Source organism: Mycteria americana, chromosome 11 (genome assembly GCF_035582795.1).
Source record: "Mycteria americana isolate JAX WOST 10 ecotype Jacksonville Zoo and Gardens chromosome 11, USCA_MyAme_1.0, whole genome shotgun sequence".
Lineage (NCBI taxonomy): Eukaryota > Metazoa > Chordata > Aves > Ciconiiformes > Ciconiidae > Mycteria > Mycteria americana.
Window position 1 is genome coordinate 5503762 of NC_134375.1, and position 17657 is coordinate 5521418.

Below are 17657 nucleotides of genomic sequence, written 5' to 3' on the forward strand. Positions count from 1 at the left end.
GCCATTACTATGTCTACAGGGACACTAGAGTCAGGGCTGCAAGACTCATTTGCCTTAATTGTTTTACTTCCATGTTCCTGTTATCTGTTCCTTATGTTATTCATAGCATCTACTTTACTTTCTGTATTTATGGCTAATATGTTATTCATAGCATCTACTTTACTTTCTGTATTTATGGCTAATCTTCATATTTATTTATTTTTTCCTTGTGTTGTGCTTTATAATAGGGGAAGGTTAGTTTTTTCTCTGTAGATGATGAATTTATGCAGTGAATGACAAGATTAAGGTATTATTTATTTTCCTTATAAATTAATTAGGTTGTTATAAATGTAAATTTTTGACAAAATAGTTTAAAACATTATATGATAAATGTGTGTATTTGTGGAGTTACATAACTTCCAAAAATGTATACACAATTTGGTTTATAGCTGAAGAGTTCATACTCTTGTAGTAGTATTGGAAAATAATTGCAAAATCTTTTTGGTGTATAATTTTCTTGTTAAAAAAAATAGTATGTTCTCCTTTCTTGTTTTTTCAGATAGGAAATTCTATGTTTATTGCTTGCAATGATCAAGTTGGGAAACAAAGAAGGAAATTGATTCATATTGTAAGAGTGGGATGTGAATATGTTAGAAGTAGTTAGAAAACTTGAAATGTAAACCATCTGTTTTCTGTAAGGGAGTTTCTTTCCTAATCTATGTAACTTTTATTATCAGAATACTGAAGTAAGTATTTCAAAAAGTAAGCCTTATAAGTATTAAATACCACCAACAACAAAAAATGGAAAAAGACAAAATATGTTCCCACTGTTTTGAGGCTAAAGGAAGAAAGTTGGATTAAATTAGTTTCTCTTTCTTTATTTTGATTTTTACAATAGCCTCTTGTGGTATAGACTTTGTGAAAAAAATCTGTTTGTCAGTTTTGTTGTAGTTTTGAGAGCTTTAATTTTGTGGATTAAAGATTAGTCATAACTGAATGCTTTCCAGAAATCTGTGAGGCTTTTCCCCTATAGGTTTACATGGGTATGAAAGTGTTCTACAGTGGTCTAACCCAGCCTTGCTAATTTTTATGCACTCTGGATAATGCTGATAATATTTAGCTTAGAGTTCAAGAAGGTTCCATCCTTGTTTACACAGATAAGACTTGGAAAACATCGTTTTTCAGAATAGTTTGTCCAAAGCTGAAAGTAGAACTGAGATTTCATTTTTCTCAGTTGCTGTGTTTCTGGTTATGTTTTTCTTAGTGTTTTAGTTAGGATCAGGAGTGCATTTTTGAAGCAAATCTTCTGATAACTCCAATTTACTGCACGTTGACTCACATCACAGTGCTCTTTGAAGTATCTGGACTATTCTTTTTGGATGTAACAAACCAGAAGATGTATGTATTCAGGGGTGTACCCGATGTGCTGCAGCTGCTAATGGGTTTTAATTAGTGGCTAGGGCTTGTCTGAAGTAAAGCCCCTCTCCCTCAAAAAACAGAGAGTGGGTCTCATGGCCTCATCAAGTATTTTGCTCTACTGATCCACCCTAGTGCTTCACCTTAATCGCTAATGCAGGCACAGTGTTGTAAACCAGATCAGGCTTTGTTTCTGTATTTACTGGCTCTGCTGTAAATAAACTAATTAAGCTGTTTGATACTGGTTAGGTTTTGCTGTTACTGATAAAGTAAGTAGCATTTTAATACATGTTTAGTTCTTAGGTTATGAATCTATTTCCTGCTTAAAAAAAGACTATAAAATATTCTGAAAATAAATGCCAGAGCAAACATGAAGCAAATATGTTTTGATACCAAAATCTATGTGGCTATATAGTGGTATAATGTGGTTTATACAGAGCTCCACACTTACATGGCTAGGCTGCTTTGTGTACCTGAATCAGTATGGGTGTCTGTCTGCTACAGAACATGGAGCATTGTAGACCTGCTGTTCCCAAATTTAATGAGCTAGAGTATGCCTTGGCATATAACCATAGTTGGTAGTGCTTAAAAAAATGTTTAAAATTCAACTATATCAAGGCAATAAGCATTTACCAGTAGTGAAGAGCAGTACCAGCATGTTACCGTAGCCCAGGATAGTAAGGACATAGAAGTCAGTGTGGAATTCAAAATAAAGGTGAGTGTACAATATCCTGTCTCCAACAATGGCCATAAGCAGATGCTTTTGGAAGACAGAATAGGACAAGCATGTACGATTCTTGTCTCATCCTGCCTCCAAATAGTCTTCCATTCTCCAGCTGTTTTCAGCTCAACACTTTTGTACCTACTTGTGCTTTGTCTGTTTAACAACTTATAATGGATCTCTTCCAAGAAATACAATTACTTATCCAGTCTTCCCTTGAAACCATGTATAAAATTGCTGCTGCATCCACTGTGTTCAGGCATGCAGTTTAATGGGCTGACTACTCATTGCTTACAAACTTTTGTTTGTCTAGTTTGTATCTGGTACATACTAGCTTCATTTGATGGCTCCTTGCTCTTCTTCTGGAGCAGCTGATCCCTGGACCCATGCTGTCTATGCAACTCATAATTTTGTGGGTATCTCCTATATCTCCCCTTAGTCATCTCTTTTCTGAACTGGTGAGTTCTAGCCAACTCCGTGTTGCTTGTAGAGAAGCCACTCCTTACCTTTGGTGACCTTATTACCTTTCTCTGATCCTTTTCTAATTACACCATATGTAGAGATTATAGCTACCTGAAGGGCTTGGAAATCAATAGTGTGTTTAATGTCAGGGTGAGCCACGGATTTATAGTGGCATCATCTTGTTTTCTATTTCTCTCTAGTTACTCTCTACGTTTGAGTTTCCTTTGTACTGCTACTGGGTACTAAGCCAGTGTTTTCACTGAATCGCGTATTATTACTTCCAAGTCTTGCTCCTGAGTGGTGGTGGTGACATCATACTTCATTAGTTTTTATGTGAAGCTAATACCATCTTTTCCATGGATATCAGTTTTCATTTAACAGTGTTGAATTTCATTGGCTATTTTAGCATTCTGAGGTCCTTCTGCAGTCATTCTTCACTGTCACTTAGCAATCTTTGGTATCATCTCACTTCTCAGCCTGATTTGTCTATCTTTTGCAAGTATATTAAATTGAATAAATTCCAGCACAGGCCCTTGGCAAAACTCCCACCAGTGGGCTCCCTCCACAGCAAGAACTGACCATTTATTCTTATGCTGTTTCTTATATTTTATTTGATTTTGTCCATGCTGTCACCTCTTAATCTGTGACAGCTTAATGTTCTTAAAAACCTTTCAGAAATTTTTGTAGGCTGTTTGGACCAGGATCTCCCTTTTCCACATCCTTCATGATTCCTTCAGAGAACACCAAGAGATTTGCAAGGTAAAAACATCATGGCTTTCACAGAAGCCATGCCCAGTCTTACCAGAGCAAATTGTATTTATCTAGGTATCCATTAATTCTGCACTTTATTATAACTTCTCATTTCTGTACTACAGACATAAGGCTAGCAAGTCTTTAGTTCCCTGACCACCCTAAAATCTTTTTTAAAGAATAGCATTGTATTTGCCACAGATAAGGTACAATAATATTAAATGAATGACAAGTGAGTTATGATGCTTCTGCTTGTAATACAATTCTCATGTTCCATCTGAATGAGTTTAATGTAATAAGACAGTTCTAAATTTTTCAATAATTATCAGTTTGACTTACATTTAAACTTTAAAAAATGTATATAGCTAGTTGCTACAAAGTCAGTATCTTTAGTTCTACTTTAAAGCTAAACTTTGCTTCATAAATGTTTTTAAAAGCAGAAAGTTTGTGATAACAGATGTAATACTTGTACTATATTTGAGCAGTGTTCTTTTTTAAAGCTGAGCAAGCGTTTCAAAAAAGCCTGTATTAATTTACATTTGCCTTTTGTGCACTATTCACTTATACTTAAAATCTGAAATAGATGAAAAGTTATAAAGGTTCCCTAAGGTTAATATGCTACATGTTTATATTAAACTATAAAGTTATAGATATTTATCTTTAAATATATGTGTATATAATGTATATACGTTTTTGAGAAGAGTGTATTTAAATAAAGTAATGAATACATACATATATTCCTCCTTCATGAAGCCAGAGGTACTTGAGGTTTATAAATGTTAATAAACTTTTTTTTTAAAAAAAGAGGAAGATAAATTCTGCTGCACTGTAAATTTGTGGGGCGACCATAAAATATTTTGCCTTGAATATTATATCAGAAAGTAGATAAGAAAAAAGAGAAGGAGAGAAAGAATAGATTTTTTGAGTTAGTTGACCTAATACCCACAATAATGATATAATAAATTTTGTATCTACGAATTTTTACAACCAGTTGTTCTTAAAGACTATATATGTTCTTAAAGGTTATATTCATGGGCTTATGAGGAATTTCTTTCCATTAAAAAAAAGTATCATTAAGTAGTTTCATTTTGTTTATATTTTAGTTGTTGCAACAGAAACCAAAATATACTAAGATGGGCTTCAAAAAATAACTGAAATTGTAAGAGAAAAAACCAAACCTGTCTGAAACTTTTCAGAAATTCTAATACAAAGTTGCTCGCATCATTATATATAGCCTTTTATTTTTCTGCACTTAAAGTATAATGTAAAATTGGTAGTATGATGTATGGTTCTATTTCTTGCATTTGTTTTTCTTGTTGAAAATAGTGATTCTTCCTCACTGCTAACAAAGATTTATCAGGAAAAAAGAATTTAATAAAACAAAAGCAGTAAAGTGCCCTATAATATTATCTTACCCTGTAGTTATTTGGATCTGTTTCTAGGCATAAGACATAATAAAAAACTTTGCATAGCTCAGATAGTATATAGTACTTTTCTTTAGGTTGCTTGAAGCAATTTTTGTTCTACTTTGAAGCAGAATATAGCTAATTGGTATTAGCTATGCAGATGGATAGTCTAAATTAATAATTTGAAAAACCTGGAATGCTACTATTTGTATCTGTTCTACTTGATGAACAATTCTAGGAAAAAAATTACATTACATTTTTAGGTTCCTTCTAAAATAATACAGACTAAAGCACAGGTAAAATGTAAATACTAATGGTTCAGTTGTATTAATAAACACCCTTTTCCCTGGATCCGAAGACCTTTGATGAAAGGTCATTTATTGCCTATATTACTAATCAGCTAAAATCTTAGAAAGAGTTGTGATAGTTGAGGTACAAGCTAAGAAGTAAATGTTACAATACACCTTGGCAGGACACTGCAAACATAATATGAGGAAGATTTGAAACTCAAAGTTTGCGATTTTCCTGTCTAATTAGAAATTGGAAGAAGAAACATCTGTATTTCTGGAAGATGTGGAGGAACCTTGTGGAAGTATTTTTGATCTTACCCTCCTATGCTTTTCTCTAGTATGTCTATTTTCTACTACTGTCAGTAGTAAGATGTATAGCTGGACGGATTTTTGGCCTTATCCACTTGTTCCTATTGAGCATGACATTGATTTGTATCTTAGTCATTTTTGGAGTTGGATCACTTTAGAACATAGAAGCTTTTTCAGGTCCATGTTCTTCAGCTTAGGTTGCCCACCCAAGGATGGTGGGTGTCATCAACCCGGGTTATATATCAGACTGCTATCTAATGCTGAGGTGAGTGCTCTTTGCTCCTAGGATTATGTTTTTTACTATGTCAGTAATAGGACATTTACCTACACTAAAGTCCTGTTTCCACTTTATAGATGTGTCTTAAATATCCCAAGCTATCCAGCTGTTCTAAAATGGATATGAATACCCCACAACTAAGGAGAAATTTCCATATATACTCATTAACAATGATTACTTCACTGAAAGTATGGATGGAAGTAGTTGTCTTCTGCTTCATGATCTTCTTCAGTTTCATGATCATGTGTTTCATGATCGTCTTCTGCTTCATTGTATTCTTCTGGTGTTAAAAATCTTCGAAACACTGGTGTTCTTAGCTGAGTTGACTTGTTGACATTAACATTTTGTTCACCATAGTAAATGGTTCGAATGTGAGGGAAGCAAAAGAATGCATATGTGCTTATTGGAATCGTAAGCTTATTTTGGTCCACCCGTATATAGGTTAATTGGTTGGTGTTCATTGGATCAATAGATGGACACATCAAAGTAACGTTTATGACTGTAAGAGAGAGAAAAATATTAATTAAAATACAGAAAATAGTTATATTTAAGACCTATTGCGAAAGTGAAACTTATGTTTTGAAATTTAAAATGGAAAATAGTTTTGTGGTGCACAGTATTAATATCCTTCCCTGTGTTCTAAATCGATTTTGTAAATGACAGTGGTAACAATTTTGGGGTTTGCAAAGTATAAGGTTGTGGAGTAAAGAAAAAATAAATGACTACCACTGCAACTTGTAATTACTATTTTATGCGAATGGAATATTTTCATAATTCCTTTTCTCTGTATGTTTTTATCAATTGCCTAATCAGAAGCAATTTTCAAAAAGGTTTTAGCTTGCATATAAAAAACTGGTATTAACTTTTACAGAAAATTGCAAATTAGGGGTAAAGTGCAAAAATAAAATCTTTTCTCATTTCACTGGTTTGGTCTCAACTAACTGAGGATGTGTTCACACTGCATCTTGAAGAGGATGGGATGATATTCTTCCTGCACTGTAAGCTGATCAAAAGCTACATAGCTGCATTTGCTCCTGAGAAGTACAGTGTGTATGAACTCTGAGTCAGTGCTACATTAACTGCTTAGTTCAGAACACTAACAGCTCAAGCTCACCTCTCTGCAAAGGACATCAGAGTACTGCTTGAACAACATGCAAATTTGGATGACTGCTGGATTCTATGCTTGGTTTATACATGACCTAACTGAGAAGCCGTATGGTGGCAGGTCCTCAAAACCAAGGATGCAACAAAAGAGATGTTTCTCATAGTTTTTGATTTAGGCTAAAAGTTCTCAATTCTGGATGGAAAATACTCCGAACTCGCCCCCTCCCACAACCAATGCCAAAATCCACTAAGTTTTTTTGCTTTTAAAGAATTACAACCATCAACATACTTTCAATGTCATTGCCTTCAATATACAAATGCTGCAAACTTCTTGGAATATAGAATACTTGTTTCAATTTGTTATGTCCAAGATTAAGTTCTAGAAGATTAGGTAGATTAAAGGTGTTGCGTGGAATGTTCTGCAGGTTATTGTGAGACATTCTTAGAGCAATGATTTTTGGAAGTCTGTTGAAATAGTTTTCTGGAATATAAGAAATCGAGTTATTTTCAAGAGAGAGGTACATAAGTGACGATGGTAGATCAGGAGGCATAGTCTGTAATTTGTTGTTGCATAAGTTGAGCTGCATCAAATTTTTCATGTTTGAAAAGGGTTTTCCTTTGAGTACTGAGTCATCAAGAAAGTTATTGCAAAGGTCAAGCATGGTTATGTTAGGTAATCCTTCCAATGCATTTCCAGGTAACTGAGAAATCTTATTGAAACCAAGGAGGAGTCTCTCTAGAGAGCTGGGGAGTGGGAATGGAAATTCTTCAAGTTCATTATGTTGTAAATGAAGTTGCACTAAGTTTGAAAGTTTGGCAAAAACACCATGGTCAATCATGTGAAATTTAATTTTGTTGTGGCTGAGGTTAATTTCCCTTAAGAAGGTAACATTAGTGAATGGTCCTGCAGGCACAGCTTCAATATCATTGTTTTGCAGATAAAGTTGTTGGACATGACTAGGGATATTTGGTATTGTCTTAAGTTTACGGTGATCACAGTACATTGATAACGGAAAAGCTGGGGGACAAAAGCATTCTCTGGCGCACTCAACTGGAAAAGGAAAGCGGGGAACTTCAGCTTGTGTATTTGAATTAAAATTAAAGTAATATGGACGTTGATGATCTGGCTCCCCATCATATTCATCCTCAAAATCATAGTCTTCATATTGACAAAAGACCATAGCAGTCCAGAGTAGGTGAATGATTGATAGCTGGCTCCGAATCCCCATATTTAAATTTGTACCTTATATCCTGTTGATGAGGAGGAAAAATAAGTTTATTAGATAGTCATAAAGTAAATCACCTATAAGTTTCAGTTTTAAGAAGAAGCAATGTAAAGTAAGTACAATAATGCATTTTTTGGCAACACTGTCAGTGACATTATTAGCAAAAGCAAGTTTTAATCTGTATTTTCCAAGAAAACAGCCATAAACAAATACACTGTCCTTGAAGTAAACATAAGTTTTCTTGTCTGACTTCAGACAAGGAACAGCTTTCTACCTGTGCTGTGCCTGTTACTGAAGGATGCCATAATAGTTGGGAGTAGAAAAAAATCCCAGTCTTCATTCCTTTCTCGCTTTAATTTATTATAGAGAAGTTGCAAAAGGACTTTATATATAAAAGTGGTATAGTCTGGGGTTTCTAGGGGACATCTGAAGTGTTGCATTCTTTCCAGTGTAATGGGCTAAGCATCAGCCTTATGTTCTGGTTTCAGCTGAGATAATTTTCTTTATAGTAGCTAGTATGGGGCTATGTTTTGGATTTGTGCCGAAAACAGTGTTGATAATAGAGATGTTTTAGTTGTCGCTAAGTAATGTTTGCACTAGTCAAGGACTTTTCAGCTTCCCATGCTCTGCTAGGTGCAGAAGAAGTTGGGAGGGGACACAGCCAAGATAGTTGATCCAAACTGACCAAAGGGCTATTCCATCCCATATGATGCCATGCTAAGCGTATGAAGCTGTGGAAGAAGGAGGAAGGGGGGATGTTTGGAGTGATGGCGTTTGTCTTCCCCAGTAACCATTATGCGTGATGGAGCCCTGCTTTCCTGGAGATGGCTGAACACCTGCCTGCCCATGGGAAGGAGTGAATGAATTCCTTGTTCTGCTTTGCTTGCGTGTGCGGCTTTTGCTTTACCTCTTAAGCTGTCTTTATCTCAACCCACGAGTTTTCTCGTGTTTACTCTTCTGATTCTCTCCCCCATCCCACCAGGGGGGAGTGAGCGAGCGGCTGGGTGGGGCTTAGTTGCTAGCTGGGGTTAAACCACGACACCTTACAAGTCAGTTTTAAATGGGTGCAGATGGAATTCCTGAACAATGTTTCTTCCTCAGACCTTTAGAAACACATAGATAGCCTTATTAAACTCAGTCAAGATGAAAACTTTTTTTGCAAATGTATTAGTTATTCTCGCTATGAACTTGCACTGCACAAATGGTGCATGGTCAATATCATAGAATCATAGAGATGTTGTCTGGAAGGGACTTTTGGCAATCATGTAGTCCAATCTGGTGCTCCAAGTGTTTCCATCTCCAGCAGTAGATTAGATCAGCCTAGACTTTGTCTGGGTGAGCCTTGAAAATCTTCAAGGGTGGAATTCCAGCATCTCTCTAAATAACCCAAGTTAGTGTTGTACTACACTCCTTGTGAAGAAATTTGCTAGTCTTACTAAGCATCCAAGCCCTGGCTTATGTCCGTTGTCCTTGGTTTTAAACAAAGTTTTTTTTGTTAAAAATATATATTCTCAACTAAGGTGAGGTAAGTGCGGGATTTTTTCTGTAAATAAAACAGTGAAATAGATTACTTTGAAATATTGTATTTTATGTAAAATAGAAATTTACATGGCATTGGTGATTGTACGTTCTGTGGCATTTTATGTTGTCTTTCTATTTTCTGCAAGACATGGCTGACAGTACAATGCATTAATGATAAAAAATTTTCTGTTGCTGTCATTTAATTAAATAAAATACAATTCAACCATTGTGTACTGCATATCATGTAAAATCTTCATTGATAAAAAGATTTCTTTATAGTCTTCCAATGCTTCTGTAATCATATGTTCTTTATAGACATGAACTAATTTACCTTCAAAGTACCCTTCTGAGGGGAAACACTGATGTTGTGAAAAACAAATTACTTTGCATGTCAAATTTCTGATGCTCAAAGCCAGACTAACATTTAGAGCACTTTATGCAGTTAGAGGAACGCTATTATTTGGCAGAATTCAAGTTATGAGTCATGTCAAGCTGTTCAACGTAAACAACAGAGGAGTCAAAATGTAACATTGCAGGTCAAAGCACATAAATAATGGGGAATTTTAAGACACTTCGCTCAGTATAGTGTGGGAACCCTGAGGCAGAGGAAAGCAGATATTCTTGGGTGGTTTTTATAACGACATTCATGTTTCTTAATCAGGGGACTCTCTTCTTTGTTTTCTTGATGCTCTTAATATTTTTTTTTACCAAACAATCAGTAACAAAGGAGATGAGACTTATAAATGCTAATTTCCTATGCTTCATAGTGGTGATTGATTCCTAATGCATGATGTATTCTACAAATTGAACGAGAGAGAGAGAATCCTAAGGAAAAAAGTAGTAACGATCATGGAATTTAATACATCCTTACTATCTTCCTGTGTTGCACACAGCCTGTGTGTGACAATGGCTGGGTGAAATACTTTGTGGTGTTGTCTAACTTGCATTTCTAACTTTGTATCATTTGTATTTGAATGCTCCTTTAATCAAGTTTCATAACTGATTAAAATCTTAAAAACAGGTTTGGATGGAGTCAGTTGTTTGGAACCACATTGTAGGTAGGTTCTCAGCAAAGCCGGGATCTCCATATCCCTACAGCAGCATCAGATGTCTGAGCTAATCTAAGTAAATGCAGAAACATGTCCACCCAGTTAGCAGCCTTGCACTACGGGCATTGTATAAATGCGCTATGCTGATAAACTTTGCAGGCGCTTGCTGGGTTGAGAAACAATACTGTGCTTCAGGAGGAATTAATTGATTTTCAGATTTCAGGCAGTGTATATTGGGAGAATACCTTATTACCATATTTCTAACTTCTAGTGAGACCTGGTAGTGTCTACCTATATAAAATCTGTCTCTAAATGCTATGACTTGGTTCTGTTTTTTGTGAACAGATCCTTACACAATCTGTCCCCCATGCTTATTTCATGTTCTTGGTTTCCTTTTGATTCTTGTTACTCTCTCTCAGTTTCAGTCCAGAACTTTAGCTTCACCTTCTGGTTCTATTCTCTCAGCACTTCTAGGTGTCACAAAATTTCCCATTAATAATTTTGGCCCTTGGTGCCACAATAGTCCTTAGAAACCAGGAGGAACAACTCAGGAAAGTCCTGCTCAATTTGAGGAAAAAAGCTTACTCAGGCCTTCATGCAATTGATCCACTTGCCAGGTAGATGATGTAAAGAGCACTATCATCACTTGGAATGGTAAGTAATAGGTACCAAAGTCTCTTGCTGGTTTTATGGAGGGAGAGGAGCTGGTATTCAGGGGGATTTTTTTTTTTTTTTTTATACTTTGGCTGTAGTTGAGTGCATTTTTGGTAGAATAGTAACTGTCCTGCCAGGCTTGCAGGTCATGTCTCAAAGCACTGAGATACTAATGCTTCTTCATGAAATATTTCTAAGAACTTGGACTACCTTTAAAACAAAGAATCATGTCAGGTGAAACTTGTTAATGGGGGAAGCAAGTCAGATGCACACAGTATGATAAACTGCATACTTATGAAGCTGAAAGAAAATAGAAAATCTTAAAAGCATGCTTCTCTACCGTCTGAATAAACTCAAAGCTTAGTGACTGTATTTGTAAGCAGTTTACTAGCTGAAAGCTCAGAATTATATAACATGCATGAATCACTCTTAACTGCAAAAATAACACAATCGGTTCATTTTATTCCTGCTTACCAAGAAAACTTACTCTTTGGAAGTCTGTGAAGCTCAAGTTGTAGAGGGCAGCAAGTTATTGTGCTGGTGAAATCATCTGAGAAATAGTCTAACACAGCTGGAGGAACAAAAGATCTCTCTAAGCCATATTTTGTGGTGAGGAGCCTTGTGGGAAGGCAAAGCAAAATAATAGCCTTAGCCCCTCTTCTGATTTGCCAGTTAAAAAAAGTTTGTGCCACATCATCAGTTACTGTAGATGCTGTGTTAAAATCACTCCTTTTGTTAAAATAACTTCAAAATTATTTGCAAGATTCTTTCAGTGTTACCAGTTCCCATTAAAAAAAAATTGAGAGAGTAAGACTTCAAAAAAATATTTCAGAGGTCGTTAGTTCATAGCACGGTTTCAACTACAGTGATTCAGTTACGCAAAGGATTTGTTCTCTGGAGGATGAAGTTAAGAAACAGTAAAAAATTAACCTTATCAAGATTGAGGGAAAGCATGTGCTACAGAAAAGCTCTTATGTACATCTTCCATTTTATACTTTTTTTCCCTCCACAATCCATATTTCCTGTTTCCTTCCTGCAAAGTAGTTGTGCTGTTGGTATGATGATGTGCTTCTCAGTGTTTTAAAGTTGTAGTTCAGAATTCACAGTAAATTTCCAATGTGGTTTTGGAAGTTGTATAGAAAGAGCATAAGTCTTCCAATGAAAAAGACAAGTATGACATGAGATATAAACCATTTTACTGAATAAAAATATTTTTTATAGCTTTTAGGAGGGAGGAAAAAAGGCATGGTTATCAGCTTTTGCTGCTATATGGTACTTAAATAACTGTGATACATACCAAAAATGGAGAAAAAGGACAATTTTTTTGTTGAAGTGGGACGCTGTTCTGGATTAATTGTATGATTTATCAAAAGCATTTAATTATGCTTTTGGTTTGGTAAAAGCATAATCTATTCTATTCCATAATCTGTTTATTTCAAAACCTATTCACAAGGAAGAATCTGGTGCTTAAAAAAGTATAAGTGCCTTAGAGGTATATTTGAGAAAATAATGCAATAGTAAGGGTTACTACTTTTTTTGTCTTTGAGCTTCCTGAAGCTGATGATTTGCTTGACCTTTTCAAGTTTCCTCTGTAATATTGAGGACAAGAACATTGTTTAAGAAGATAAATCATGCATGATTCTAACATTTGGGATATAAAGAAAAGCACCAGAAGCCATGAGCAAAAATAATATTGTAGGAGTTGGTAATACTGGAACTAAAATAAAGCAGTCATGTATTTATGTAGAGAATACAGAATATAAGGGAGAGTTTACCACTAAACCCAAATAATACTAAACAACAGAGGTAATTTTAAAAATAATTAAAATACATTCATAATGATGAGTGAAAAAAAACCACCAAGTCTGTTATGCCAGTTAGTAAAATGCTATTTGCTGATACAAAGTTTGTGGTTTTTTAAGCACAAGACAAAGAATATAGTGGAAATTTTTGGAAGCTCTGTTATATTAACAGTTCTAAATAAAGCATATGCAAAAATTAAAACTATTTTCTCTAAAGATAAAAATTGGACCACATTAGAACTTTAATTTCATACCTGATGTTTTTCTATCATTTTCAACTATGGATTGTGTCCCAAATCCTCTTAAACTATCAGGAGACTTAGAATCTCATGATGCATTTAAAAATCCATGGTGGCAGCGCAAAAGAGTCTGTCCTTTTGAAAAATTGTAGCAAAGCTCTTGATTTAAAGCATATTTAGCTGCAGAAGATGATGCAGATCTAGCTGTGGGATATAGTGAGACTCAGTTCCTTTTTTGTTGTATGAGCTATCTTGGATATAAACAAGTCTATACTTTGTGATCTTGGTCAAGTTGTGTGGTTGGATCTTCTCTTAGTTTTGGTTTGAGGTGTGGTAGGAATTTCCTTACAAGGAGGATAATGAGAGGATTAAATTTAACATCATTCATGTAAGACTTCTTGTTTCAAAAGCTGTGACAAATGTATTAAAGTTTTTAATGTGTTTTGGTTTTCAGTTTTTGAAAAAATGTGTTTCATAAGGACTTATTTTTACTATTGAATTTGTAAATTTTTTTTCATCATTTTATTTATGCAATTGTGATGCAAAGTGAGATGTATATCAAGCTAGAAGTCAAGGTTGGCTTGAAGCTGATTTATTTTCTTAAGCCAAACTTGAATGGATCCTTTTTGTAAATTAAAATGTTTGGAATTTTATCATCTTCATTAACTGTATTCAACTTATGAGACTTGTTAACTTTTTCAACTTTGGTTCTGAACTGAAGGCTTAAGAAAGGAGACTGTTCTAATATTTTGTGATTTTAGGTTTGTTTAGCTAGTTGAGTAAACTTAGAAAATCTGAAATTTCTGAATTTTAGCCAGAATATTCATAGAATAAGTAGAGAAGATAACCAGTGGCACTGAGGTAAATGGGATTGGCCTTTTTATAAGAAGGAATAAATTATACTGCTTGGCCTTTTCTCTATATTTGCCATTTTACTGTAAAAGATTCGCGGGTTTCTTTGGGTCGTGTCCGTCCGTGTCGTCCCCCCGTCCCCCCCCAACTTATGATGGTCCATATGAAGCCTAGAGAAAGGAAAAAAAAGGTGCATATTGTTCACAGAGGATTAAAGGAAATCAAATGAAGCTACGCTGTGCAAGTCAGAACTGAGAACTGTCTTTGAAGCAGAATTAGAAAGTTCTTCAGCTACGGTCTGGTCCTGCTATCAGAGGTCTGAAGAAAAACCCTAAAGCTCAAAATTTTAAAATCCTCAGTTGACAACTTTGAAGGAATTCTGTGTTTTAGATAAGAATTGGTGATGTTAGTTGGTTACTGTAAGTGATTGCACAGTAGAAAAGAGAATGCATGATCAAATGTAATGAGGAAGTTTGAATGTTGTAATTTGGTTTCCCTATAAAGCCTGTGGCTTTCAGAAGTAAGAAACAGCCTTAGGCATGTATCATCTAGACTGGGCTGCACTTCAAAGTAGATTGTAGGCACAGAAAATGCAGATATAAAACTCTTTGCATCTTAATTTCTAGGTCTTAACTGGCAGTCCACAAACACTGTCAGCAGACCACCTGCAGCCTGTATGACTCTAGTATGTGATCTGCAAAGGCACTTCTTATTTGTGCTTTATCAACAAAAGTAACCGATTATCAAGACTGTAGTGGCTGCTGGATTTATTTATGCTGTGCCAGAACTAACCTGAAAATTCAGATACTGAAGTGTAGAGCGCTCAGCAAATCAAGATACTGAATTGCTTGATCTTGCAGAGCCTCCAGCCCAGCCAGAGCCCAGAGCACTCAGTTAATAATAGCTCTTACAGACTTCATGTTATTCCGCTCTTCAGCGGAAAGTCATTCTAGGAGCATGTCCCTGTGTGAATATGCATTTTTAAAGGTCATGGAAAAGGGGCCATCAAATCATATCAACAATTCTGCAGAGCTGAGACAAGACCCAATCTGTTAAAAAAAGGAAAGGAAGACAGAGCTGTGCCATGTGTGGGGCTTACCATTGCCTCTGACCTGAACCTTGTTGTGTGGTCTCTACTTATTTCCTATTTAGTAGGTGGTATTACAAGATCAAAACTCTGGCAACCCTCATCTTAGGCAGCCTGTTTTATATCTGTTGCTTTGTTTTTCTAGGAGCTACTAGGAAGAACACGTTGAGCAACTGACAACAGTTGAGTTTACAAAAAGTATATTTGAAAAATAATTCCCAAGGTTTGCTAGACTGTAGATTTTGCATGTATTGGTCAAATGATACTCTGAACTAACTTTCTTCATTGACTCTTCTAATCAAAGGCTGGTTGATTTTTATCAGTCTATTATAACTTGAGTATGCATCCTACAACTATGAATTTAAAGAGGAAATTAAAGATGTTTTTGTGTAGGTTTTATAGGTGCATTTCAAGAATGTGCTTTTCAGGTGACCATGCAGTCTGGAAAGAATGCAAAAAACAAAAATTGTCCTAGATTTGTACTAGAAATCAGTATAACTTAGTGGTTATCATAAGCCCCGTGATGGGTTCATTGGGTGCTTATTATCGTTCTGAAATATAAGCATGTCGCTTCCTCTCATCCATGCTGTGGGATATGGAGATTTTTTTTCTCTGTATCTTCTCCACTTCCTCCACTTATGTGGATTTGCTGATTCTGGGTTGAATAACATCCCTTCTCTTTTTGTTCTCCCTTCTTCCTGAGCATTCCTTTACTTATTGAAATTGTTGAATTTTTCTCACATTCTACTTTTTCTGTATTTCTGTATTTTTCTTATTTTGTATTTTTAATCTGTATACTTTTTGTGTGTGGTTTTTTTTTTTTTTTTTTTTTTTTTTTTTATACCACACCTTTGATATTACTAGTTAACAAATGCAGCTATGTTTGGATCTCAAAGACTGATCCTGGTATAGAACAAATGACTGAGAAAGAGCAACAGCTTATTGGCCTTGTAACGTGGGAATTAATATAATCCCAATTGTGGAGTAAATTCTGCTAATAAACAGTAATACACTGAGTTTTTAGAGCAGAATTCACTAGAAGCATCTATGCAGCTAGACGTAATACATTAGGAAGTCCTGGTCTCATTAGATGATTGGTTGAATGTGCGCAACGAACAATTTGTATTGCAATTTGTTTTGCTTCATAAGCAAAAGCTAAGTATCACCTTCTGGCATATTCAAATTTGTAATACTGAAGCTTTTTGAATGGAAGGGTGGGTGTGAGTTTTTTTGCTATCAGTATCAATTTACAGTAATGGATAATTGACTTAGACTAAAAGAAGAGGAGGGTTGTAACTTTTTTCTGAATGTATTGCTGCGTTAGAAATGTTAGAAGACTTGGGGGGGGTTCTTTTTTTGATATATGGATTTTACTTTCTACAGCAGAGGCATTTAAATAATCCTCATCGTATAATATTTCTACTACCACAATAACAAGTAATCATAAACAATTGATATTGGCATAATAAAACAAATTTAAAATTCATGTAAGCAGTAATATCTGTAGCAAATAGTGTCTGGTTACTCTAAAATACCCTGGACTATTGTATGAAATTATAAATCTCTTCTGAGGAGAGTCACTGTTGTTAGCTGACGCTTATATTTTTAGTAATTGAATAGTTTGTTTAACAAATATATTTTGCTTTGTACTTCATATTTTTATACAGCCTACTTTGGTTGTTCCAAGATAGATGACTTTGGGCTATATTTTCCTCCCACATGGAGTTCTGGGATATTGCCTGCTTAATTGGAGATTGTATATCTGTGATTACACCAATATAAAATGGGAGTGTCTGCCTGTTTTTGCAACCACTGTTTACTGGTGCAGGTATATTCATTTCCTTGAAGCAGCATTAGCAATTGGACCTCAAACTTTAACATAGCCTTTATTTTGCGTGATCTGTGTCCTATATAAAATGATATAGATGATCATAGTATACGACAGGTATCTTGCACTCATTAATAAACAAGGTAAATAAAAATAAAAGAACATACAGTCTTTTGTAATGGAGGAAAGTGAGAAAGGTAATATAGCTGAACGTAGAGTGCAGAGATCCTTGAGCAGTACCAATCCAAGTTGGTAAGTCCAAATAGAGTAGTACCCTTTGTACTTGGCCTTATTGCTTCTGTAATAGTTTATTCAGTGTTATTTATTTGAGATAGCATAAAATGATACTCCTTTTATAATTACCATTTTTAAAAAATATTAGTGTATCTTTCAGTTCTTTAGCAGTTTAGGCATAACCCTCATGTCTTAAAAAAACCCCCAGCAAAATCTGAGGACTGTCATCTTAATGTGTGAAGCTGACTAGAAACTTGCTGCTCACTGGGAGAGTATTCTTAGCATCCAGTTTAAGTGTCTAACTTCATTCCTTGAGTCTATTCCAAAGCAGTCACTTCTACTCATTTATTTCAAACAGATTTGCTAACTTCAATGCCCTAAGCTGATAGATGCCTAAAAGAGATAATGGGAATTCTACCCTATCTTAATAATTTATATTAATACCTTATTC

At 35.1% G+C, this 17657-nt stretch overlaps 2 protein-coding genes across 3 annotated transcripts in view; one reads left to right on the forward strand and one right to left on the reverse strand.

Moving 5' to 3' along the window:
• The window catches only part of CENPP (centromere protein P), a 153795-nt gene that overhangs the window by 36946 nt on the left and 99192 nt on the right, over nucleotides 1-17657 (forward strand). The window lies entirely within an intron of this gene.
• OMD (osteomodulin) lies at nucleotides 852-11881 on the reverse strand. Of its 2 annotated transcripts, none has more exons than XM_075513959.1 (3): nucleotides 11652-11881; nucleotides 7004-7965; nucleotides 852-6109 (listed from the first exon to the last, which is right to left on the reverse strand). In XM_075513959.1, exons 2-3 carry the CDS (start codon nucleotides 7941-7943, stop codon nucleotides 5790-5792), a joined length of 1260 nt encoding a protein of 419 aa, XP_075370074.1. In that variant the 5' UTR covers nucleotides 7944-7965; nucleotides 11652-11881; the 3' UTR covers nucleotides 852-5789. The 2 variants fall into 2 exon arrangements, with proteins under 2 accessions (XP_075370074.1, XP_075370075.1); XM_075513960.1 differs by having other exon boundaries at nucleotides 11639-11881.

Coding starts and splice junctions, on each gene's coding strand:
- OMD (XM_075513959.1), bottom strand. CDS start 7,943: ATGGGGATTCGGAGCCAGCTATCAATCATTCACCTACTCTGGACTGCT. Junction 6,110..7,003: donor TGAAGGCAATGACATTGAAA/GTATGTTGATGG, acceptor TCTCTCTTACAG/TCATAAACGTTACTTTGATG.